At 44.9% G+C, this 24,399-nt stretch overlaps 1 protein-coding gene and 1 pseudogene across 2 annotated transcripts in view; both read left to right on the forward strand.

Moving 5' to 3' along the window:
• CTIF (cap binding complex dependent translation initiation factor) overlaps positions 1–24,399 on the forward strand; it is a 361,752-nt gene that overhangs the window by 69,075 nt on the left and 268,278 nt on the right. For both annotated transcript variants that reach the window (XM_077463042.1, XM_077463043.1), the window contains exons 3-4: positions 21,233–21,424; positions 23,063–23,143. In XM_077463042.1, coding sequence (XP_077319168.1) covers positions 21,245–21,424; positions 23,063–23,143 — 261 coding nt within the window. In that variant the 5' untranslated portion in view covers positions 21,233–21,244. The remainder of the gene's footprint in view (positions 1–21,232; positions 21,425–23,062; positions 23,144–24,399) is intronic.
• Positions 5,469–5,623, forward strand: LOC143941759 (U2 spliceosomal RNA; annotated as a pseudogene).

The following is a 24,399-nucleotide window of genomic DNA, read 5'->3' on the forward strand; positions in this document are numbered from 1 at the left end:
TCTCTACACATGATTGGAGTATGTCCTATCAGACCAGTTTGTCGGAAAATATTTCCAGCAAGTTGGAAAATTTGGTCCGACGGAAACAGTCCGATGTATACCACACACAGTCGGATTATCCGACAACACGGTCCGATAGGACACACTCCGACGGATTCTCCGACCGTGTGTACAAGGGCTAAGGGCTAGTTTACACTTGCTTCAAAACAAGGCTTCGCACAGGCTTTGTTAAAGCTCTCTGAATGCCAGTCAAAGCTTCTGTCACTAAATATTAGCTTGCATTCCTGTTTACACTTTGCGTTTTGCTTTGGCTTCGCTGCAAAAATGATACCCCATGTAGCTCGCTTGAAGCTCCTTTGAGCTTTTGAGAGGCTTTAATTCAGCTTTAGCTTCGCTTTGGAGAAACTGCAGGCATGAGACATGCATTCATGCATACATACATGCGCGTACACACACAGCATCTGTCAAGCTTTAACAAAGCTTCAAAAGAGTATCATGGAAGCTTTACCGATGCTTCACCGAAGCACCACCGAAGCATTAAAAATGCATCATAAAAGCATGTTGAAGCGGTAGATGCTTTAATGTGTGTTGCTAAAAATATGCACTGTCACTGTACTAATGACACTGGCTGGGAAGGGCTTAAACATCAGGGGCGATCAAAGGGTTAAATGCGTGCCTAGCCAGCGTTTGTGTACTATGTGTGCTGTTTTTACTAGGGGAAGAGATAGATTTTATTCCCTGCTTTGCAGGAACACAGAATCCATCCCCTCCCAGAACAGTACTCTGCCTTGTTTACATAGGCAGAACTTTGTTCTGAGTCTTTGCCCGATGATCAGTGGATGCTGACAAACATTGAGTGCAGCAGGAGCGGTGCGCCACCTGCAGGCAGGAGTGCGGGATCATATGTATGTTTATGTGTATATGTGATCCGACGCACAGCTGCCCCCCTCTAGCGGTAAAACCGCTATAGGGTGGTCGGCAAGTGGTTAAAGTGTATGTCTGGACAAAATTAAAAAGAAAAAAACAAAACAAAGAAAAACACATTTAGGGCCAGTTCACACCACATGCAGTCCAGTGCGTGTTTTTTTTTTTTTTTTTTTCTGCATAAAAAAACACATGGAAAGTAAGTTATATGGTTTTCAATGGCATAGTTCACACCAGTGCTTGCAGTTCCAGTGTGTTCCAATTCCTATACTGGAATACTGTAAAACGCACTGGAACACACATGTTCTTTATTTAAAGCGGGATTGCACTGTGGAAAAAAATATTAAAAGCCAGCAGCTACAAATACTGCAGCTGCTGACTTATAATAAATGGATACTCACCTGTCCCGGGGTCCAGCGATGCCAGCAGCCGAGGCCGATCGATCTCTCGGCTGCTGCCGCCACCATTCTAGGTGAGGGTATTAGGAAATGAAGCGCTGCGGCTTCACTTCCCGGTTCCCTACTGCGCATGCGCGAGTCGCACAGCGCAATAGGAATTGTCCGCGCTGTCACTGGGACCCGTGTGTGTCCCAGCAGACAGCACGCAGGGACAGGAAGAGGCATAGACTCCCGTGGGAGTCTATGCCCGGAAGTGGGTGTAAATACCTGTCTTTGACCGGTATCTGCACCCCCCTCCCCCCTGAAAGGTGCCAATTGTGACACCGAAGGGGGGGGAGGGTTCCGATCAGCGGAAGTTCCACTTTAGGGTGGAACCCCGCTTTAAGGTTAAGAAACAAGAAGGGGAAAAAATTCACTGGACTGCATCAAAAACACACATGCAGAAAAGCATCTGGAACGCATTCCAACTGCGTTTCTATGGTGTGAACGGGCCCTTTGTGCACCTTTTTTTTGCCTGTTTTTTTGTTTCTTTAGAAACATGGCAAGTACAAAAAATATCTTGATCTGACAAAAATCCAGTGAGCTCCGCCTGTAGTGGTCTGACAACACTCCTTCTGTTACACTGGAATCCCCAGCAGTGTTGTCAGCCCTACTTCAGTTCTCCTTTGCTGAACTACAGCACACCTCGGCCTCTCTTCATCTGCATAACATGATCTGGAGGTGTTCTATAACCCAGCAAAGGAGAACTGGGGCAGGGCTCACCAGACTCGTTGGGAAATTCAGTGCATTGCAACAGGTATTTTTCTGTACCCGCGAGTATAAATCGTAAAGGAATTTGTGTGCGTGTTGTAAAGATGTACCAAATGGATGTTTTTAATAATTATTTTAAGCCTTGCTAGGAAAAAATTGTAATCCAATATAGACTTGCAGTGCGGAGGGAGGCGACTCTGTGTTTATTCTTTCACACTAGAGAGCAGAACAAAAAGAAAAAAACTTGCCTAGTCAAGCTACCGAACAACAAAGACCGATCACATCCCCTCCCGTAAATAAACCTTTACTGAAATAGAATGCAAAGCTTTTAAAGGAACAAAACATGTAGGATATGTGTGTGTGTGTTTTTTTTTTTGTTTCTTTTTTGTTTTTTTTTGTTTTGTCCTGACATACACTTTAACCCTTTCATGATGAAGGTTAAACAAATATATTTTTCACCCCTTTTTCTTTTCTTTTTTTTTCTTTTTTCTTTTTCTTTTTTTTCTTCTGCGTTTTTTTTTTCTCTTTTTTCCCCTCTTTTAACTCTCTCTCGTGGCCTCCAAGGGATGGGGTCAGGAGAGACTCCTTTTTATTCCAAACTAGTGAAGGGAAGGTATAATAGAGGAAGAATTTAAGTTATGGATGGAATGTAATCCAGGTTAATAATTGTAGTAATATTACTAGGCGTACCGTGTGTCTCTATACTTCTAATTGCATGAATGTAATAGGTGATATTGCTGCTTTATTTGCTGGTTTATTTGTTCTCATTCTGAGGTCTGATGGTTAGATTTGTTTTATACTTTAAGGTGGTTGTAAACCCTTACAGACCACTTTGACCTACAGTTAAGCCTAGATTAAGTCTTACCTGTAGGTCCAAGAAATATCTCCTAAACCTACACGGTTTAGGAGATATTTGCCGAAAGACACTGAGCGCGCCACGGTCAACGGCGATATGCCGCGAGTGGAGGCTCCCATGCGTATGCGTGGGAGTGACATCATCGCGGCTTCGCCGAATGACAGCGGCGGAGCAATGAGACCCACCGAGAAGATGGATGCGCCGGACTTCAGGGGACAGCGGTGACTTCGCTGGCTCCTGTGTCAGGTAAGTGACACATAATGAACTACTATGCGATGCATAGTAGTTCATTATGCTTTACCTTTGCAGGGAATGAAAGAGGAAGTAAACTCATCAGGGATTACTTCCTCTTTAAGGCCTACATGTAGGTCCATTAAATATCTCCTAAACCTACACGGTTTAGGAGATATTTGCAAAAAGACAGGCACCGCTGTCTATGGAGCATGTGCCGTAGACAGCGCCACACAGGCGCACTGAGCTTGTCACTGCTAACGGCAATATGCCATTAGTGGCGGCTCCCATGTGCATGCGAGGGAGTGATGTCATCGCTGCTCCGCCGCTGTGAGTGGCCGGAGCAGCGATACCCGGAAAGAAGATGGGACGCTCCGCGCTACAGGTGACAGCTGTGACTTCGCTGGCTCCTGTGTCAGGTAAGTGACACATAATGGGCTACTATGCGATGCATAGTAGCCCATTATGCTTTGCCCTTGCAGGGAGACAAAGAGGAAGTAAACCCACCAGGGTTTTTCTTCCTCTTTAATACAGGTCTGTTGCTTTTCTTCTATTTGTTACTGTTTATATTGTTTTGTATGCTTTGTTATATACTGAAAAATATTGAATAAACAAAGAAATATATATATATATTTTGTATCTCATATGTATGTCAACATCTGAAGCCTGGCACTAAATAGTAGAAAAAAAATATATAAATGAAATGAAATAAAATATTTTTATTTTTTTTGTTAGTGAATATTTTTTACAATTACCATGACTTACCATCAAAGAACAACCCAAAACCTATTCCCCCTTCTCCTCACGATCAGTGATATCACACACCTTTATATGTGTTTTATTATTATTTTTAATCCTACCTAAAACACACTGACCCTGATATTTAATTAAAAATGCTTTATTTTATTTTATTAAAGCCGGTTTCACATGGGCTTCAGCTTGTATAAGAGCAATGTGATCAGAAAGCTTTGACAAAGCATTTGCAGAGCTCTCAGCAAGCTTTGTTGAAGCTTACCATTCAACTCCAGTTTGTAAATGCTGAACACGGATCCTAATATGTGTGTTGATTGCCACTTTAACCACTTGATACCCGCGCTATAGCCAAATGATGGCTACAGCGCGTATCTCCTTTTCCGGGACTACGTCTATTGACGTCGTCCCGTGCACGAGCGGCCTGCGCGCCCCCTGTGATCGGCGAGTCTATTTGACTCGCCTGATCACCGATCCGAGCAAGGGGTCGATCCCGACCCCTTATCACGTGATCAGCTGTCAGCCAATGACAGTTGATCATGTGATACAACGGAGCCGGTAATCGACTGCTATTCCTCCTCCGCGAGGAGAAAAAAAGAGCCGATCACCGGCGGCCGTGATCGGGACATCAGTCCCGATCACGGCCAGCCCTGCCAGTGCCCACCTGCCCCCTGCCAGTGCCCACCTGCCCCCTGCTTTGCCACCTCAATAAAAAGTGTCCCCCCCTGTCAGTGCCACCCAGCAGTGCCCACAGTGCCCACAGTGCCACCCAGCAGTGCCCACAATCTGCCTCAACTAAGGCGCTGCACCCCAGTGCCACATATCTGTGCCCATCAGTGTCATCTACCAGTGCCTATCAGAGCCACCTATCAGTGCCACCTATCAGTGCCCATCAGTCCCATCTATCAGTGCCCCCCATCCGTGCCATCTTATCTGTGCCATCTTATCTGTGCCCATCTGTGCCCATCGGTGCCGCCTTATCTGTGCCTATTAGTGCCGCCTTAACTATGCCTATCAGTGCCCACCAGTGCAGCCTATCAGTGCCGCCTCATCAGCGCACTTCAATGAAGGAGAAAAATGACCTGTTTGCAAAATTTTATAACAAACTATTAAACATGATTTTTTATTTTATTTTTTTTGCATCTTTTTTTGTTTGTTTAGCAAAAAATAAAACTCCGAGTTGTAAATTAAATACCACCAAAAGAAAGCTCTATTTGTGGGAAAAAAATGATAAAAATTTAATTTGGGTAAAGCTGAAAATTGGTCTGGGACTGAGGGGGGTTTAAGTGCCCAGTAAGCAAGTGGTTAAACAAGCTGCTAGCAGGCTTCAGCGATTGTTGGAAGCCTGCTAGAAGCTTGCTTAAAGTGGCATTTAACACACTCATTAGGATCTGTGTTCAACATTTACAAAGTGGAGTTGAATGGTACTTTAACCAGTTCCCGCCCAGCCTATAACAAAATGACAGCTGGGTGAACGTCATGTGTCCACCAGACACAGCCGATGACTGATCAGTGTACTGGCTCGCTGCCGGTACCATGTGACCACCACAGAAGGTCGCATGACTTCTCAGCCTTTTGGCTAAGATCAAGTGTAGTATCTGTTCTCATCAGTGTCCAGGAAGGGTGCTGTTCTGTCATTTTGACTTGGCCGGGGCTGGAATGGATCGCTGTGTAATGTGCGTGTACGGTCTGAGCACTGACAGGTTGACCCCTCCACCTCCCCAGACAATCTCTGGATATGACGCTGAACACGTGTACTCAACTTCTTTGGGCGACCATGCGGAGGCCTGTTCTGAGTAGAACCTGTCCTGTTAAACCACTGTATGGTCTTGGCCACCGTGCTGCAGCACCGTTTTAGGGTCTTGGCAATCTTCCTATAGCCCAGGCCATCTTTATGTAGAGCAATATGTAGAGTTCTTTGCCATGAGGTGCCATGTTGAACTTCCAGTGACCAGTATGGGAGAGTGAGAGCGATGACACCAAATTTAACACACCTGCTCCTCATTCACACCTGAGACCTTGTTACACTAATGAGTCACATGACACCGGGGAGGGGAAATGGCTAATTGGGCCCAATTTGAACATTTTCATTAAGGGGTGTACTCACTTTTGTTGACAGCGGTTTAGACATTAATGGCTTGTTGATATTGGTGGAGAATTGTCAGACTGGTTCCATATGATGCAAAGGCAACAATAAGGGCTCATACACACTGCAGCTCAAAAGAGCAACTCCTACAGCCTTTTGAGCTTTTTTTTTGAGTGCTCTTTTTTTTTTTGTGGAAATATACTCTCCATGTCAGCCGATGTGTCCATGCACAATTTGTCTTTTTCATGAGTTTACAGGCATATGCTCTTGCAGGCAGAAACCCCCCACCAAACTCCCATTTTTGAAAGGAGCTTTCAAGCAGAAAAGGCAGCTAAGGACCCAAAAATGTGCAAAATGTATGAAAAAATTCAAAGAAGCATGAAAACGCAAAAAAATAGGGAAAATGAGCTGAGGGGGGAGGCTTTGTGGGGAAAAAAAACGCTTATGCTCAAAAAAGCTCAACTAAGCTCAATAAAAACATTGAAGTGCTCAAAAAAGTACAAGCTTGTTCAAGCTGATATAAAAGCTCACATGCTTATAAAAGCAGCTTTTTTTTTTTTTTTTTGAGCTGCAGTGTGCATGAGCCCCAACTGAAATAACCACTGATTATACCCAAGGCATGCAGAATACCAGCTCTGAATGCACAACACATCGAATCTTGAAGCAGATGGGCTGCAGCAGCAGAAGACCACACCGGGTGCCGCTCCTGTCCGCTAAGAACAGAAAACTGAGGCTACAGTTGGCACAGGATCACCAAAATTGGAGAATGGAATATTGGAACAACGTTGTCTGGTCTAATGAGCCTCGATTTCAGCTGCGACATTCAGATGGTCGGGTCAGAATTTGGTGTAAACAACATGAAAGCATGGATCCATCCTGCCTTGTATCACCGGTTCAGGCTGGTGGTGGTGTAATGGTGTGGGGGGGGGGGGGGGTATTTTATTGGCACACTTTGGGCCCCTTAGTACCAATTGAGCATCGTTTATACACCACAACCTACCTCAGTATTGTTGCTGACCATGTCCATCCCTTTATGACTCCAGTGTCCCCATCTTCTGATGGCTCCTTCCAGCAGGATAATGCACCATATCACAAAGCTCCAATCATCTCACCACTGGACAATGAGGTCTCTGTCCTCCAATAGTCTCCACACTCACCACATCTCATCCAATAGAGAACCTTTGAGATGTGGTGAAACAGGAGATTCACATCATGGATGTGCAGCTGACAAATCTGCAGCAACTGTGTGATGTTATTATGTCACTATAGAGTAAAATCTCTGAGGAACGTTTGCAACACCTTGTTGAATCTATACCACCAAGAATGAAGGCTAAAGCGGTCCAACCCGGTACTAGCAAGGTGTACCTAATAAAGTGGCCCATGAGTGACTATGAAGCCTCAAAAAATAAAGACCAAATGCGACCTTCCATATGGCTAATATATATATATATACACACACACACACACACACACACACCTTGCGAAAGTATTCGGCCCCCTTGAACTTTTCAACCTTTTGCCACATTTCAGGCTTCAAACATAAATTTATTTTTTGTGAAGAATCACCAACAAGTGGGACACAATTGTGAAGTGGAACGAAATCTATTGCATTTTTGAAACTTTTTTAACTAATAAAAAAATAAGTGGGGCGTGCAAAATTATTCGGCCCCCTTGCGTTAATACTTTGTAGAGCCACCTTTTGCTGCGATTACAGCTGCAAGTCGCTTGGGGTATGTCTCTATCAGTTTTGCACATCGAGAGACTGAAATTCTTGCCCATTCTTCCTTGCAAAACAGCTCGAGCTCAGTGAGGTTGGATGGAGAGCGTTTGTGAACAGCAGTTTTCAGCTATTTCCACAGATTCTCGATTGGATTCAGGTCTGGACTTTGACTTGGCCATTCTAACACCTGGATACGTTTATTTGTGAACCATTCCTTTGTAGATTTTGCTGTATGTTTGGGATCATTGTCTTGTTGGAAGATAAATCTCTGTCCCAGTTTCAGGTCTTTTGCAGACTCCAACAGGTTTTCATCCAGAATGGTCCTGTATTTGGCTGCATCCATCTTCCCCTCAATTTTAACCATCTTCCCTGTCCCTGCTGAAGAAAAGCAGGCGCAAACCATGATGCTGCCACCACCATGTTTGACAGTGGGGATGGTGTGTTGAGGGTGATGAGCTGTGTTGCTTTTACGCCAAACATATCGTTTTGCATTGTGGGCAAAAAGTTGGATTTTGATTTCATCTGACCAGAGCACCTTCTTCCACATGTTTGGTGTGTCTCCCAGGTGGCTTGTGGCAAACTTTAGACGAGACTTTTTATGGATATCTTTGAGAAATGGCTTTCTTCTTGCCACTCTTCCATAAAGGCCAGATTTGTGCAGTATACGACTGATTGTTGTCCTATGGACAGACTCTCCCACCTCAGCTGTAGTTCTCTGCAGTTCATCCAGAGTGATCATGGGCCTCTTGCCTGCATCTCTGATCAGTCTTCTCCTTGTCTGAGCTGAAAGTTTACAGGGACGGCCAGGTCTTGGTAGATTTGCAGTGGTCTGATACTCCTTCCATTTCAAAATGATCGCTTGCACAGTGCTCCTTGGGATGTTTAAAGCTTGGGAAATCTTTTTGTATCCAAATCCGGCTTTAAACTTCTCCACAACAGTATTACGGACCTGCCTGGTGTGTTCCTTGGTCTTCATGATGCTCTCTGCGCTTTCAACAGAACCCTGAGACTATCACAGAGCAGGTGCATTTATACAGAGACTTGATTACACACAGGTGGATTCTATTTATCATCATCAGTCATTTAGGACAACATTGGATCATTCAGAGATCCTCGCTGAACTACTGGAGTGAGTTTGCTGCACAAAGTAAAGGGGCCGAATAATTTTGCACACACCACTTTTCAGTTTTTTATTTGCTAAAAAAGTTTAAAATATCCAATAGATTTCATTCCACTTCACAATTGTGTCCCACTTGTTGGTGATTCTTCACAAAAAATAAAAATTTTATATCTTTATGTTTGAAGCCTGAAATGTGGCAAAAGGTTGAAAAGTTCAAGGGGGCCGAATACTTTCGCAAGGCACTGTATACACACACACGCACGCACAGGGGGGGGGGGGGTTAAGGCATTGATATTGGATATCGATGTCATACTAGATCTGCTTTAATCAGGCCGTGTATGACCACATTAAGTGTATTTGATATCAAGTTATACATTATATATCACCTTGATTTTTAACCGCTTGCCGACCGCCTCATGCCGATATATGTCGGGAGAAGGGCTTGTACAGGCAGAATCGCGTACCTGTACATTGCCCTTTACGAGGTGGCCAGTGGGCACGCTCGCCCGCTGCAAGCTCCATGAGTCGGGTCGCACGGACTTCGATCGATGCGGGGATACCCGCGATTGTCTCACGGGGAGGAAGAATGGGGATATGCAGATGTAAACAAGCATCTCCCCGTTCTGCCTAGTGACAGTGTCACTGATCTCTGCTCCCTGTGATCGGGAGCAGAGATCAGTGACGTGTCACACACAGCCCCTCCCCCCCACAGTTAGAAACACACCCCTAGGACACACTTAACCCCTACACTGCCACCTAGTGGTTCACCCCGTCACTGCCAGTGTCATTTACACAGGAATCAGTGCATTTGTATAGCACTGATTGCTGTATAAATGACAATGGTCCCAAAAATGTGTCAAAAATGTCCGATGTGTCCACCATAATGTCACAATAATCACAATAAAAATCGCTGATTGCGGCCATTTAATTTTTTTTTATAAAAATGCCATAAAACTATCCCTTATTTTATAAATGCTATAACTTTTGCGCAAACCAATCAATAAACGCTTATTGCAATTTTTTTTTTATATCAAAAATATGTAGAAGAATACGTATCGGCCTAAACTGAGGAAAAAATATATATTTTTGGGGGGATATTTATTATAGTAAAAAGTAAAAAATAATGCGTTTTGTTTCCAAAATTCTCTTCCTTTTTTGTTTATAGCCCAAAAATTAGGTGATCAAATATCACCAAAAGAAAGCTCTATTTGTGGGAAAGAAAGGATGCCGGTTTTGTTTGGGAGCCACGTCACATGACCACACAATTGTCAGTTAAAGCGACGCAGTGCCGAATCGCAAAAAGTGCTCTGGTCAGGAAGGGGGTAAATTGTTCCGGGGGGTGAAGTGGTTAAAAAACTGCTCAGTCCTCTGGACTCGCTGACCCACCCCTGCAATGTAGACTGACTTAGTTTTACCAATTTCGTTTTACAAGATGAAGAACAAAGGGGCTGGGTGTTCATTAGAGCTGCCAAACAGCATCCTTCATCTTTCTCACTCATAAATATCCTACAAGGCCTACAGATGTTTATGTTTTTATGGTTCCTCTTTTATAATCTAGGGTAGTTCCCTGCTATTCATTTTCCCAAAATAAAAGATCTAATGAGTGGTTTTATCTGCTTTTATGGATTGGTATAGGTGCGAATTTCACAAATGTGGAAATCCTACGCACGGCCTCGTTTTTAACATGTGCCAAGTACATTGTGTAACTTTATAGAGATCCTGTTATGAGAAGCATCATTCATAAGTGTAGCTGCCAATTAGAAATCGGAATACATACCTTTCCCACTGCCCATGCTGCCAGAACGCCACTCTGTTCTGTAGAACGTTTCCTCTGAATTCTGCATGGAATGCGGCTTTTTTTTGGGAGTGTCGTTCTCCTGGATTCCTTGACTTCTCACTAGCGTCTTCTACTGGCCTCCAAATTATTGCTGTGTCCCAGGGTTTGACAAATTTGCTTTGAATTCGGCTAGATAGGTGCAATTTAGTTTTCTTAATGAATTTCAACCAATTCGGAAATATTCGAATTAACGAAAACCCGTTTCACCAATTTTTCTGGAAATTCGAAAATATTAAATAATTTGGACGACCACTAACGTTTATTTTCATAATCGATTCGTTGGGCGATTTATTGTATTTAATATCTCTCTCTCTCCCCCCCCCCCCCCCCCCCGGAACACCACTGATGGGGCACTATTCCCCCCCCCCCCCCCCTTGGATGACCACCTGGGATGCCAACAGGATCACCAGGGATGGCCACCACTGATGACCACCAGGGGTGGCATACCTGGTGACAATGAGCGCCCACAACCCACACGATACCAATCAGCGCCCACCAGCAATACCTGCCAGTGCCTCCTAATCGGTGATGCCAATCAGTGCTGTATATCAGTGCCCCCCATTGGTGCCATCTCATCCGTGCTCATCAGTGCCACCTTATCAGTGAAGGAGAAAACTTACTTATTTACAAAATTGTATAACAAAAACAAAGAAAACTTTATTTTTCTTAAAAATTTCAGTCTTTTTTTATTTGTTTCGAAAAAAATAAAAACAGCAGAGGTGATCAACTGGCACCAAAAGAAAGCTCTGTTTGTGGTAACAAAATGATAAAAAATTTAGTTTGGGTACAGCGACATGACCGCGAAATTGTCCTTTAAACAGCGACAGCGCTGAAAGCTGAAAATTGGCCTGGGCAAGAATGGGGTGAAAGTGCCCTGTATTGAAGTGGTTAAACTTAAAAAGCTTACTGGTGGAACATGGTGAAAGTGCGAGTGTTTCATTGTTGTAAATAAGGTGTGTGACCTGGTACAGGAAAACTCCTCAAATCACTCCAGTGAAACTCTTGCCCTTTATTGTAAGAACAAATTGTCCTTGTAACTACAAAGCTGTAATTAATTTCCACGAGTAAACGGAGTTTTACTCCCGCCCTTCATAAAGCCAAGCAAAATTCTTGTGATTTAATAGTTATTTATCCACAACAAAGACCTTGTCATTTTGTAGAGCCTTCAAAGACTAAATCCTGGAGGTTACTATATTTATGTTTGAGTATTTTTATTTTAGTCTATTCCATTGTAGACTATCAGGAGAGGTCAGTTTTTAAAGGGTTTGTAAACATTCCTTAAAGCGAAGTTTCACCCACTTTTTATAACTTGGCTTAAAGGAAAGGCCACCCCTCTACCCCTCTACCCCTCTACCCCTCTACCCCTCTACCCCTCTACCCCTCTACCCCTCTACCCCTCTACCCCTCTACCCCTCCACCCCTCCACCCCTCCTCCCCTCCACCCCTCCTCCCCTCCACCCCTCCTCCCCTCCACCCCTCCTCCCCTCCACCCCTCCTCCCCTCCTCCCCTCTACCCCTCTACCCCTCCACCCCTCTACCCCTCTACCCCTCCACCCCTCCACCCCTCTACCTCTTGTTTTTGGATAACTTATTTTTTTTTTTTCTTACGGTCCTTACCGTGTACTTCCATCCTCGCTCAGCCGTGGCCCAAGGCATCATTTCCTCCTTCATCCCCCGACCTATGTGTGTCCCAGAAGACGACGGGGCCATTAGGAACACGCCACGCGACTCACGCATCCGCAGTAGGAAACCGGCTGTGAAGCCTGAAGATCCACTGCTGGTTTCCCTTAGTTACAATGGCGGCGCCTACAACCGATCCAATGAATGGACTGGCCTGGTGGCCCGACATTGTGGGCTCCCAGGACAGGTAAGTGTCCTTATTAACCACTTGCCGACTGCTGCACAACGACATACGTCCCTTTTTTGAAGAGGGATATCTCGGTAACGGCAGCCGCTGCTGCCACAACGGAGGTATCCATTTCTTCAGGTGGCAGTTCGGTAAACGATAATGGTGGTCTCTGCGGCAGATTCGCCGCAAGATCACGGTTATCGGCGGCGGGAGAGGTGCCCCTCCTGCGCCCTCCGCCACTTGCCAAAACCGTCGGCAGCGGCGCAAGGTGATTGGGTCCTATACGTGCCCGGGTATGGAGACGAGTGAAGGGAAGATGGCCTCCACCCATCTCCATACCATAGCAGGGCTAACTTTACTGTTGTCTTATTTTTTTTATTCAAAAAAGTGCTTTTTTTCCCCAAAAGTGTGCTTGTAAGGTCGCTGCGCCAATACGGTGTGACAAAAAGTATTGCAATGACCGCCATTTTATTCTCTAGGGTGTTAGAAAAAAAAAGTGTTATATTTGGGGGTTCTAAGTAATTTCCTAGAAAAAAAATACATGTTTCTCAAATCGCCTTTCAGGACAACCCCGGAGAGAGTGTAGCTCCACCTTGCAATCAGGAAACACATGCCCACTTTAAAAACACCTCCTCCTCCTCCATGGCTTCAGTTATTGTGTTTCCTCCTTGGAGGAAGCATGTGCCTGAACCAGGGAGAGCTACACTCTCTGCAGGGGAGTAAGGCTTACCTTTTGTTGCAGGTTGTTTCTCTTTGACCCCCAGCAGCATCTCCACGGGGAGAGGACTCCTGGAGCTCCTGGTCCCGCCATCTCACGGGAGTAAGGACCCTCGGAGTGCCGGCGTCGGGTGCCCGGTGTCCGCTTGTTAGCGCAGGGAGGGCTCTGTTGCTGGCGGAGGCCGCTGCAGGTCAGCGGCATGGCTCCGTTTTCGGCGCCGGGTCCCGGGCGGCGACGGCGTCGTTCACGGTGACGCGCGGGCGCTCTGAGGGGGCGTGGCGCCGTGGTTCAGCGCCTGGAACGCAGGGGTCATGGGGCGGGTCAGGTGACCGTGTGCTTCCGCTTCCGGCCGGCCTTGATGACGCGGAGGCCGGGAAAATTTAAAATGAGAGCTGTTTGTAAAATAGCTGCCTCACTCAAACGATGGAAGAGTGCAAGCCAGCTATGGCGGAGACAGGCGCCCCCAGCACCGGTCCAGCCCAGGTACGTAAGGTGCACTGGCACCCTCTGCTTTACTGTGGGTATGTCTTTGTTTGTTCCCCCCTCTTGGGGGCCTGTCGCTGCAGGTCAGAGGTGGACTTCGCTCTGACCTTTTGCAGCCTAGTTCTGGGGTCTCACTAGTAGGTCTGTTTGGTGGTGGGTCTCTGCACTGGCTTGGTGTTAAGCAACTGGTTGTTGAGAGCTTTTAGTGAATTAAACCTGTATGTCGTTTCAGGAAAAATCACTAGGAAAAGCTAGACCAGGTCAGAGAAAATGTCCTTCCTGCAAAACCCCCCTCAGAGATTCATGGCAGAAGGCAATGTGCAGAAATTGTATCAGAGAATTGGTGGAAGAGGAAACATCTCAACAATATAAGGATTTGTTTTCTTCGGTTAAAGAGCTGACAAACTCTTTGAGTTCAGTCAAGTCCATCCTGATACAAAACCCTCCCGCACAGACCGAGCCTCAGAACTTACCGCCCAGCCCCAGGGCGTCGTCATCCAGACAGGTGGAAACTGAAGAGTCTGGAGACGAAGGGGGTAGTACTCTCATCTCCTTCAGGGATTCTGAGGAGGAGGAAGAGGAAGAAGATAGCAGGGGCTCCAAATTCAAGCTATCACTAGAGGAAGTAGATGATATTTTAAAAGCAATCTACACTACTCTAGAAATTCAGGAAGAAAGAGTACAACTGTCAGTTCATGACAAAATGTACCAGGGGTTGGACGAAACAAAACGGCGAGTTTTTCCTGTCCACAGGGTCCTCTCAGACTCAGTGAGAAAGGAGTGGAAGGACCCAGAAAAAGCCCCTTTCTTCTCTAAAGCTCTCAAAAGAAGGTTTCCCTTCGAAGATAAGGACTCAGAGGTTTGAAACAAGAAACCCAGAGTCGATGCAGCTTTCTCGCAGGTATCCAGACGAACGGATCTAGCCTTTGAAGATATGGGGATCCTTAAAGACCCAATGGACAAAAAAAGCTGACTCCATCCTTAAAAAAGCTTGGGATGCCGCGTCAGTCAGTCTAAAACCAGCAATGGCAGCTACGGTGGTGGCCAGGAATCTGGAATGTTGGGTAGAGAAGCTGAAGAGCCATATTGAGGCGGGGACACCCCGCAAGGATCTCTTAGAGTCCTTTCCACTGATCCTGAATGCAGTCAAATACATGGCGGATGCATCAGCAGAATCAGTTAAACTGGCCGCTAGGTCTTCGGCTCTTGTAAATTCAGCCAGGAGAGCAGTTTGGCTGAAAACATGGTCTGGGGACACTGCCTCTAAGGTCAAGCTGTGTGGTCTTCCCTTCTCGGGTGACTTGCTCTTTGGTCCTGATTTAGAGTCTGTGCTGGATAGAACAGCCGATAAAAAGAAGGCTTTTCCAGTTAAGAAAAAGCAGATTGCTAAAAAGAATTTTCGTGCTTTTCAGCAGTCCCATAAAAAAGACCAGGAGCACAAGAGCAGATGGGGTTCACAGAAGGGCAAAGGCAGGGGTGGAGTCCTCTTTAGATCTCCCCCAGAGCAGTCCCCTAAGAACAAGTGACAATATCTCCCCAGTGGGGGGGGAGACTGTCAGCTTTTCGCGAACAATGGGACAGGCTGTCTCCAAATCTGTTCGTGAAGAGCGTTGTCGATCAGGGGTACAGGTTGGAGTTTTCAGAACTACCCCCGAGCAGGTTTTATGTGACAACATTGCCAAGGGATCAGGAGAAGGCCTCTGCAATGAAGCTGTTGTTACAGGAGCTGATACAGCAAGAGGTTCTGATTCAAGTCCCAGTAAGCCAGCAGGGCGGGGGTTTTTATTCACATATTTTTCTGGTGAAAAAACCCTCAGGGAAGTACCGTCTAATCCTGAATCTGAAATTCCTGAACAGGTTCATTCGGTACAAACATTTCAGGATGGATACAATTTTCTCCATCACAAAGCTGTTGACCCCAGAATGCTTCATGGCATCCCTGGACCTAAGGGATGCCTACCTTCATATACCAATTCATCAGGCATCGCAGCAGTTCCTGCGCCTGGCATTGAAGGTAGGGAGTTCGGTATGGCACCTCCAATTCAGGGCTCTGCCGTTCGGACTCTCGTCCTCTCCCAGGGTCTTTACGAAGATTATGGCAGAGGCTTTGGAACCCCTGAAATTGAAGGGGATTCCAGTCGTTCCTTATCTGGACGACCTTTTGTTTTTTGCAGACTCCAGGGAGCAGGTCCTAGTCAATCTCCAGAGGGCCCAGTCTCACCTCGAGGGCCTGGGATGGCTTCTAAACCTAGAGAAGTCAATCCTGACCCCCTCACAGGAAATGAAATTTCTGGGGTATACATTAAATTCGATTCTCCAGAAAGTTTTCCTGCCGTTGGAAAAACAGGAAAAGTTACAGCTAGCTGTACAGCGGATACAGAGCAACCAGACAGTCTCAGTCAGGATGGCTATGGCAGTTCTGGGCCTGCTTACGGCAGCAATCCCGGCTGTTCAGTGGGCCAGGTTCCATTCCAGACCCCTTCAGAGGGAGGTTCTGTCAAGCTGGTCCCATCAGGATCCTTTGGAAAAACAGCTAAAAATTTCGTCAAAGACGAAAAGGGCTCTTTGGTGGTGGAGAGACCAGGCAAACCTCTCAAGGGGCCTGGTGTGGACCTTTCCTGTGGACAAGCGCCTTACTACAGACGCAAGTGCCTGGGGCTGGGGAGCCCATCTGGATGGTCAGACATCTCAGGGGGTCTGGTCCAAACAGGAAGCTCAAAGATCATCCAACTGGAGGGAGTTGAAGGCGATCTTTCTGGGTTTAGTGGCATTTCAGCAGAGTTTGAGAGGCCACCATGTTCAGGTGTTGTCAGACAACACAACAGCGGTTACCTACATTATGAAGCAAGGGGGAACCAGAAGCAGGAGCTTGATGGAGCTGGCCAATCTGTTGTTAGCCTGGGCAGAACAGAACACAGCCTCACTATCGGCAGTGCATCTGAAGGGCTCTCAGAATTTGTTTGCGGACCTCCTAAGCAGGCGCAAATTGCTAGAGGCAGAATGGAGTCTGAATCAGGAAGTGTTCCTGATGATCTCCGAGGCCTGGGGGGTTCCTCAGGTAGACCTTTTTGCCAGCCAGCAGAACTCAAAGGTGGACAGATTCTTTTCTCTTCACCGAGGAGATGCAGCAATAGGGTTGGATGCATTCGCTCACCCCTGGCATTACCAGCTGTGCTATGCCTTTCCCCCCTTTCCTCTAATTCCACTAGTACTGAGGAAATTCAGGGAAGAAAGGACAGACTTAATACTAGTCACTCCTTTTTGGCCAAAAAGACCCTGGTTCGTGGGTCTTCGAAACCTAGCCTCGAAGCCCCCATGGAGGTTACCACTCAGAAAAGATCTGTTATCCCAGGGGACAGTAAGTCATCCAGAAGTGGAACTCCTGCAGCTAACCGCCTGGTTTCTGAGGAGGACCTGTTAAAGGCTAAAGGTCTCTCAGATAAAGTAGTAAAGACCCTGCTGTCCAGTAGGAAGGCAGTTACACAGGCAATTTACATGAAGGTCTGGAAAAAGTTCAACTCCTGGTGCAGTTCTAGAGAACTCAAGGTCAAGAGCACGGTGTCAGTCTTGGAGTTTCTCCATGAAGGAATGGAGAAGGGTCTCGCAGCCAGTACCCTGAAGACTCAGGTGGCTGCCTTATCAGTTTTCTTTGAAAAGACTTTATCTAAAGAAACTTTAATTTCTAGATTTTTTAGGGCTCTTGCTCGAAATAGACCAGTAGCCCTTAAAGACTTTCCCAGTTGGGATTTGTCTACAGTTTTACAGGGTCTCTCGGGAGCACCGTTTGAACCCTTACAGGAGGCTTCTTTGCAGAAGGTGGTTTTAAAAACAATCTTTTTGGTGGCCATCACCTCGGCCAGGAGAGTCAGCGAGCTCCAAGCTCTAGCTATTACAGAACCCTTCCTTAGAATTTATCAGGACAGGGTGGTACTGAGGACGGATCCAGCATTCCTACCGAAAGTATCCTCAACTTTCCATCGATCACAGGAAATAGTGTTACCTACATTCTCTGCAAGCCCAGCAAATGCAGGAGAGGAAGTTTTTCACACATTGGATGTGAGAAGATGTCTTTTACAGTTTCTGAAAGTTACTAAAGAATTTAGAAAATCAAACGCCCTCTTTGTGATATTTTCTGGATCACGCAAGGGGGAGAAAGCTTCTAAAAGTACGCTGGGTAGGTGGCTTAAGTTGGCTATAACAGAAGCCTATAAAGCAAAAGGAGAAATACCTCCCTCAGGTATTGCTGCCCACTCTACTAGATCCACGGCAGTTTCCTGGGCTGAAAGGGCCGGTGCCACGCCTGAACAAATCTGCAAGGCTGCCACTTGGTCCAGTTATTCGACATTTCTCCGGCATTACCGGTTAGATCTACTGTCTGCAGCAGATCAGGCCTTCGGCAGGAAGGTACTGCAGGCAGTAGTCCCGCCCTAGGGTAAGTTTCTCGGTTATCCTCTCCGGGGTTGTCCTGAAAGGCGATTTGAGAAAGACTCAGTTAGACTTACCGGTGACGGTATTTCTAAGAGCCTTTCAGGACAACCGTTACTTCCCTCCCTAGGTTATGCTTAGTAAATGTATTAAGTTCTACCATGGTGTTGTGCTTTCTGTGCTTTGTTTTCCAGCGTCGGAAGGCCACAATAACTGAAGCCATGGAGGAGGAGGAGGTGTTTTTAAAGTGGGCATGTGTTTCCTGATTGCAAGGTGGAGCTACACTCTCTCCGGGGTTGTCCTGAAAGGCTCTTAGAAATACCGTCACCGGTAAGTCTAACTGAGTCTTTTTAACTTGTAAACACAAGAGTCTGAAAAAGAGGCCCAGTCCTTAAGTGGTTAAAAGTCAGCAGCCACAGTGTTTGTAGCTGCTTACATTAAAGAATTTTTTTTATTTTTTGTGGCTGGAACACCTTTTTAATTGCTCCGTTTGCCTGCTAGCATTTATTTATTTTCAATCTGCATTGTTATGCTGGCCATAGATGGAGTGTTTTTCTTTTCTGCAACCACTTGATTCGGATTGTGTCGATGGGGGAATCCCTCCTGTGAAGCCATCATGTTCTGCCAGCATGTGGGGGGGGGGGGGCGGGGATGTGAGGAGCTGTCCCCGGATGGGAGAACACAGTGAATATTGCTAGCAGCTATAGCCGTGGGCAATAATCTCATGAAGAATCCAACATGCTGGTTGTACCCAAGTTGATGGATTGATCAACTTGGGTACAATCAGCCTGCCCATAAATGGTGTGAATCTGATTCGTACCATCTTTGACCGGAATTACAGTCACCAGGAATGGTGCCAGGTGCAGAGATTGTGTAACTCCAGCATGCATGTGCGGGAGTTGCATCATCATTGCCTTTCCAATGGGCTAAGCAAGAAGACAGCAGACTCCGAAGAAGAGGATAATAAACTGGACCTACATCACTGGAGAAGACCCATAGGTAAGTGTGTCATAATGTCCAAGCAGGGTGGATAAAAATCAATGACTTAAAAAAAATCTTTTTTTTATTAATTTTTTTATTTAAATAAAGTTTATTTAAAGGGGTTGTAAAGGTAAATGTTTTTTCACCTTAATGCATTCTATGCATTAGGGTGAAAAAACATCTGACAGTGCCTGCGCCCCCAGCCCCCCCCCCGTTTTACTTGCCTCACCCCTCGAAAATCCCGTGCTCGCCCCCGCCGTCCTTTGCACCTTTCAGCCTGGCCGCTGATTGGCTGGAGTGGATGGATGGAAAGCAGCGCAGCCATTGGCTCGCGCTGCTGTCAATCACATCCACTGACGTGGAGCGCCAGGGGGCGGGGCCGTGTGATACAGCGAGCGGCTATAGCCGCCGGCTGTATCACGGGAGCGTGCCCGAAGGTGCTTCTCACCATGTGAGGGAGCTTGTATGAACGTGAGAAGCACCTGCGGGAGGAAGCCGAGACAGCCGCCGAGGGACCCCAGAAGAGCAGGTTCAGGGCCACTCTGTGCAAAACGAGTTGCACAGTGGAGGTAAGTATAACATGTTTGTTTAAATAAAAAAAAAATCACTTTACAATCCCTTTAAATGAAATGCTTTTTGGAGTAAAAATCTATCTCTAAAAGTTTTCTTTTTAAGATACATAATTTAGTTTATGCAGCATGAAATGGAGCTTAGTTATGTAGCATGAAGCTGTATATTCTGCAATAATTTACATTTTTTGGTAAAAACTCATTCAATGAATCCAAACACTTCTAACTGAGATAACATGCACCGCATTGATGCATTCACACAATTTCACAGTAACCATGAGATAAAAAACAAAGTTTGGGAATATTCCTTTATCTCATTGTTTTGCAATTCTATGTACACTACAAACTGTATGATTGAATCAGTCCTGATATCGCTGTTTTACTAAACTGACAGCTTATTATTCAAAATAGGAAACCTTCATTTTTTTGCAAATATTAAAGATTCTCACTACCAATAAGAATAAGTCCTTACATTTAAAGAGCACCTGTCATTTCAGATCCATCATGGCAGTGCCTGTTATCGGGCAGCCACTCACCTGCTGCCGCCACGTCCCTCATCTTGTTGGGTCACTGCCGCATCACCCGCCGTCCCATTAAAGTGAATGGGACTGTCAGTCAACAGCGGGTCAGAGGAGGAGCCTCTGTGGGACAGAGATGACTGCTGTTCTTTAAAAATTATAATTTAAATACAGTTGATTTAAATCAAGCCTTTTTACTAGTGATTTAAATGGACTTGATTTAAATCAAATCACCCTGTGTCTAAGTATGCAATACAGGCTTGTATGTTATAGGAAATGTTGGTTGCCCTTACCGCAGTCTAATTCAGCTTTAACTGAGCCCCCCCCAACCCTCCCCCAAACTCAGTTAAAAACATGTAATTTCTTGCAGTAGGCTGCAGACAGGGCCAAGACACTCTCTGGGAGAGCACTGGCACCCACGTGCAGTGGCTTGATACAACCCTTGTGAGTCAAACCCACAGCTTTTCAACGGGAGGGAAAATGTGGCATTTCGGCCACTTATTAAAAAAAAAAAAATCTGTAGATGTAATGGTGCGTGCTGGAGGAAGAAAGTACACCTGGTATTGCCCCCTTTAGCAATAACTACCACTTGTAGGCATTTTGCATAACTGCTCATCAGTCTCAGATTTTCTGACCACTCTTACATATAATGGTCCTCCAATAGCATGGAAAGGTGGTCAAGAAGTCCATGTCAGAGACTGGTGGGAAATGTTGCAGATCTGCACACCTATTGTGGTTATTATGAGGGGTTCCCACCATCCCTGGCTGGCATTTTTAATTTTTTTAATTAATGGAGAATGTAACAAAAGAGGGAGACTTCAAGGTGGTTGGGGGGGGGGGGGGGGGGGGAGCTGGGAACTGTGATGTGAAGATCTAACTGTCGAGTTCCTCTGCTGATATGAAAGAAGCCAAAAAAGTAACTCGGCCTGGCTGACTCCAGAAATCACTGAAATGCTGTTTAGCAGATAAGTCACCCTAGCTGGGAATTCACGGATCCCAATTTGTTTTTGTGTTTAGAGTGAACAAGCGATGGAAAACTCGTCTGTTGCATCGGCCTCCTCAGAAGCTGGAAGCAGCCGTTCCCAAGAGATTGAAGAGCTTGAGAGGTTCATCGATAGCTACGTATTGGAGTACCAAGTCCAGGGACTGCTGACGGACAAGATCGAGGGAGAGGGGGAGAACGAGAATACAGAGTCTAGTATATCCCAGGTGAGTGCGCTAAGCAGTGAAGCAAAAAGACTGTTTCGAGAGATCCCAAAATTTTGAGTTGTCACGAAAACGGGAATAGAGGGGAAATCTTCCAATGGGGGCACTTGTGATCGTTGCCTATAAGGCATTTTCCTCGCATTGGAGAGCCCTGTTTGGCCTACCTATTTTCACCAGAGACAGAGTTTTCATTTTCCCACCATTTTTTATCTTGCACCTGGGCTTTATAGCGTCTTCGTGACTGGCCCACTGGATGTGGCATTCGTTACTCATATTTGCATGTCCACCTCATCAGAGAACACAAAACCAACTTGCTTCTTTTTAAAGTATTACTAAAACCAGTAATATGAAAATAGTCCACAGTGCCCACAGCTTATAAATCATGTTTTTAAATTAAAATATTGCCACTATATATCTTTTTGGCTGATCTGTATACCACAGTCAGTGATAAACTGCACAGTTTCTCCAGTGCTGAGAGTTCAGGTAGGTGAAGATTTCCACTACAGCCTGTATACACGCCCACATGTGGGATGTCAATATCGTGTGACCTGGCTAGCTCTGAGAACAAGTAAATGTTCTCTCCAGCATAAAAGACACAACTGAGCATGTGCAGGTCGGCTACCCTGCCTGTTTCGTTTTTAATTTTTAGAAAAGCTTGCAAAGATTTCAAACTTCTTTCACGTTGCCATTATGGAGTGTTTTTGTTGTAGAATTTTGAAGAAAATAATGAATTTGATTCATTTTGGAATAAGGCTGTAATATAACAAAATGTGGAAAAAGTGAAGTGCTGTGAATACTTTCCGGGTGCAATGTGTGTGTGTGTATGTATATATATGTGTATGTGTGTGTGTGTGTGTGTGTGTGTGTGTGTGTGTGTGTGTGTGTGTATATAATATATATATATATATATATATATATATATATATATATATATATATATATATATATTAATACACTCTCTTTTTCAAAAAAATGATACATACAAACAAGTTTTATACAATTAAAAATAAAATATATGTGTATATATAATTTTTTTAAACAGTATAGTCCCTTATGTATAAGTGGCACAGTATAACCATTATAACTCTGTACCCAGCTGCATAAGGCGCTTAGAGAGATGCGGTGGATATTGCAGAAGGGGTGGGGGGTCAGAAGGAAGCAGAGAAACAGCAGGACGCTGATCTTCCTAATGTCTGGTTATGCAGGGGGTGTGTCAGCACAAGTCTAACTATTGGAGCACAGGCAGGCTTTGCTCCCAGCACAACCAGAAAACTGTCCACGCTGAGATTCATGTGCTCGCATGGTCAGTTTGACTAAAAAAGAGTGACTGGCAGGAACAGGAGGTATTTTACACAAAGGAAGCCTGACACAGAAAGCAGGATACCTTTTTAACACAAGTACATGGTACAACACGCACATCAGGATTCTAAAATGTTGGGGGAACATGCACTTTAATTATTGCATTGGTTGGTAGGAAACACTGTAACAAGTACCATTCCAGTGCTTCCTAATGTCTGCTTTTGAGCTGTAGCAGGACAGTGACATTACACAAGTGGCTTTCCTTCGGCTGGGAAATGTCTGATTATTGATAGGTCAGGCCTCTGTCAGTTGGAAGATTCTTTTATTTAATTTTTTTTGCAGTGGACGGTGGAATGTAACGAACAGCTGGAGGTAAACCGAACTTCACCAAAAGGGAGAAGACCTTCCTATAACCACAATCAGGTGAGCAAATATTTGTTGGCTTTATAATGGTCTCACGTTCCACAACTGGGAAGCATCATAGGCTGGTTTCACAATCTCTAGTATTATATAGGTTGTGCTTTTAATTAGCCATTTCCTGAATTTTGTGTTTTAGAGATGAGCTGCAGCTTTTTTTCAAAATTGTGTTTTTATTGGGTTTTTAAAAGAACAAATATAAAATTGTTCCATAATGCACAATACACAGATATCGAAAACATAATGATATCAGAGAGAAATAAAGAAATAGGTGGTACAGATAAACAATGTCCACAAGTACAGAGCACAGGGGTGATCTGCACGGCATATCAAAGATATACCATATATATATATATATATATATATATATATATATATATATATATATATATATATATATATATATATATATATATATATAGTAAACAACTCGTAGGTATGTAATAGAAATTCAAAACCAAAAAACAATCATAAAAGTAAAAAAAATAAAAAATTCAAATAAAAAACAAAGGCTTTTATGGAGGGTATATGGTAAGAAACAAGAGTCTCAGGCACCAAATGGCGTACATAGAAATAGGGAAAGGAAGGAGGGGATGCGATCAAAAATAATACAATGCTAATATAGTTTAAGATGTGGTAATTGGCATAAGGGTCCCATATTCCAACCAATCCCAAGGTTCCCATACTTTATCAAATTTGGAGATGATAATATGTACAGAGGCCGATAAATATTTCACCCTCTGAATCTCAGCCACCAGATGGAGAAAATTTGGACCACGACGGAGGTGTGTTGGACATCCAGCACAATGTAATAAGCCTTTTTTGCCAGCTTACAAAATATAAGAGATAAGCCGATTTGACTTTTCTGGTTATACCAGAAAAAGGGAAACCCAACAAATAATTTAAGGGATCAAGCGGAAGGGACACATCCACCACCCTCTGTATTAGCAGCCTCACATCATGCCAAAAGGGTTGGATCATAGAACATTGCCAGAAAATATGAAATGAGGAACCTGTGTCACTCCCGCAATGCCAGCAGTGCGACGAGACTGAGGAATCATATTTGTGAATTACATCAAGAGTTTTATACCAAAACATGAGGATCTTAATGGACGTTTCCTTTTGGGTTACACATTTGGAGGACTTGAAAGTAGAGGACCAAATCCTATCCCAAACCTGGACCGTAATAGGTCTACCTATTAAATGGGACCATCTACTCTTGTAGTGGTACGTGGTCTCGGTAAGGGGGGTCATCCCATGGA

The sequence above is a fragment of the Lithobates pipiens genome, unplaced genomic scaffold, assembly GCF_037356315.1.
Source record: "Lithobates pipiens isolate NorthernLeopardFrog02 unplaced genomic scaffold, aLitPip1_a1.2 Scaffold_3, whole genome shotgun sequence".
NCBI classification, from domain to species: Eukaryota; Metazoa; Chordata; class Amphibia; order Anura; family Ranidae; genus Lithobates; species Lithobates pipiens.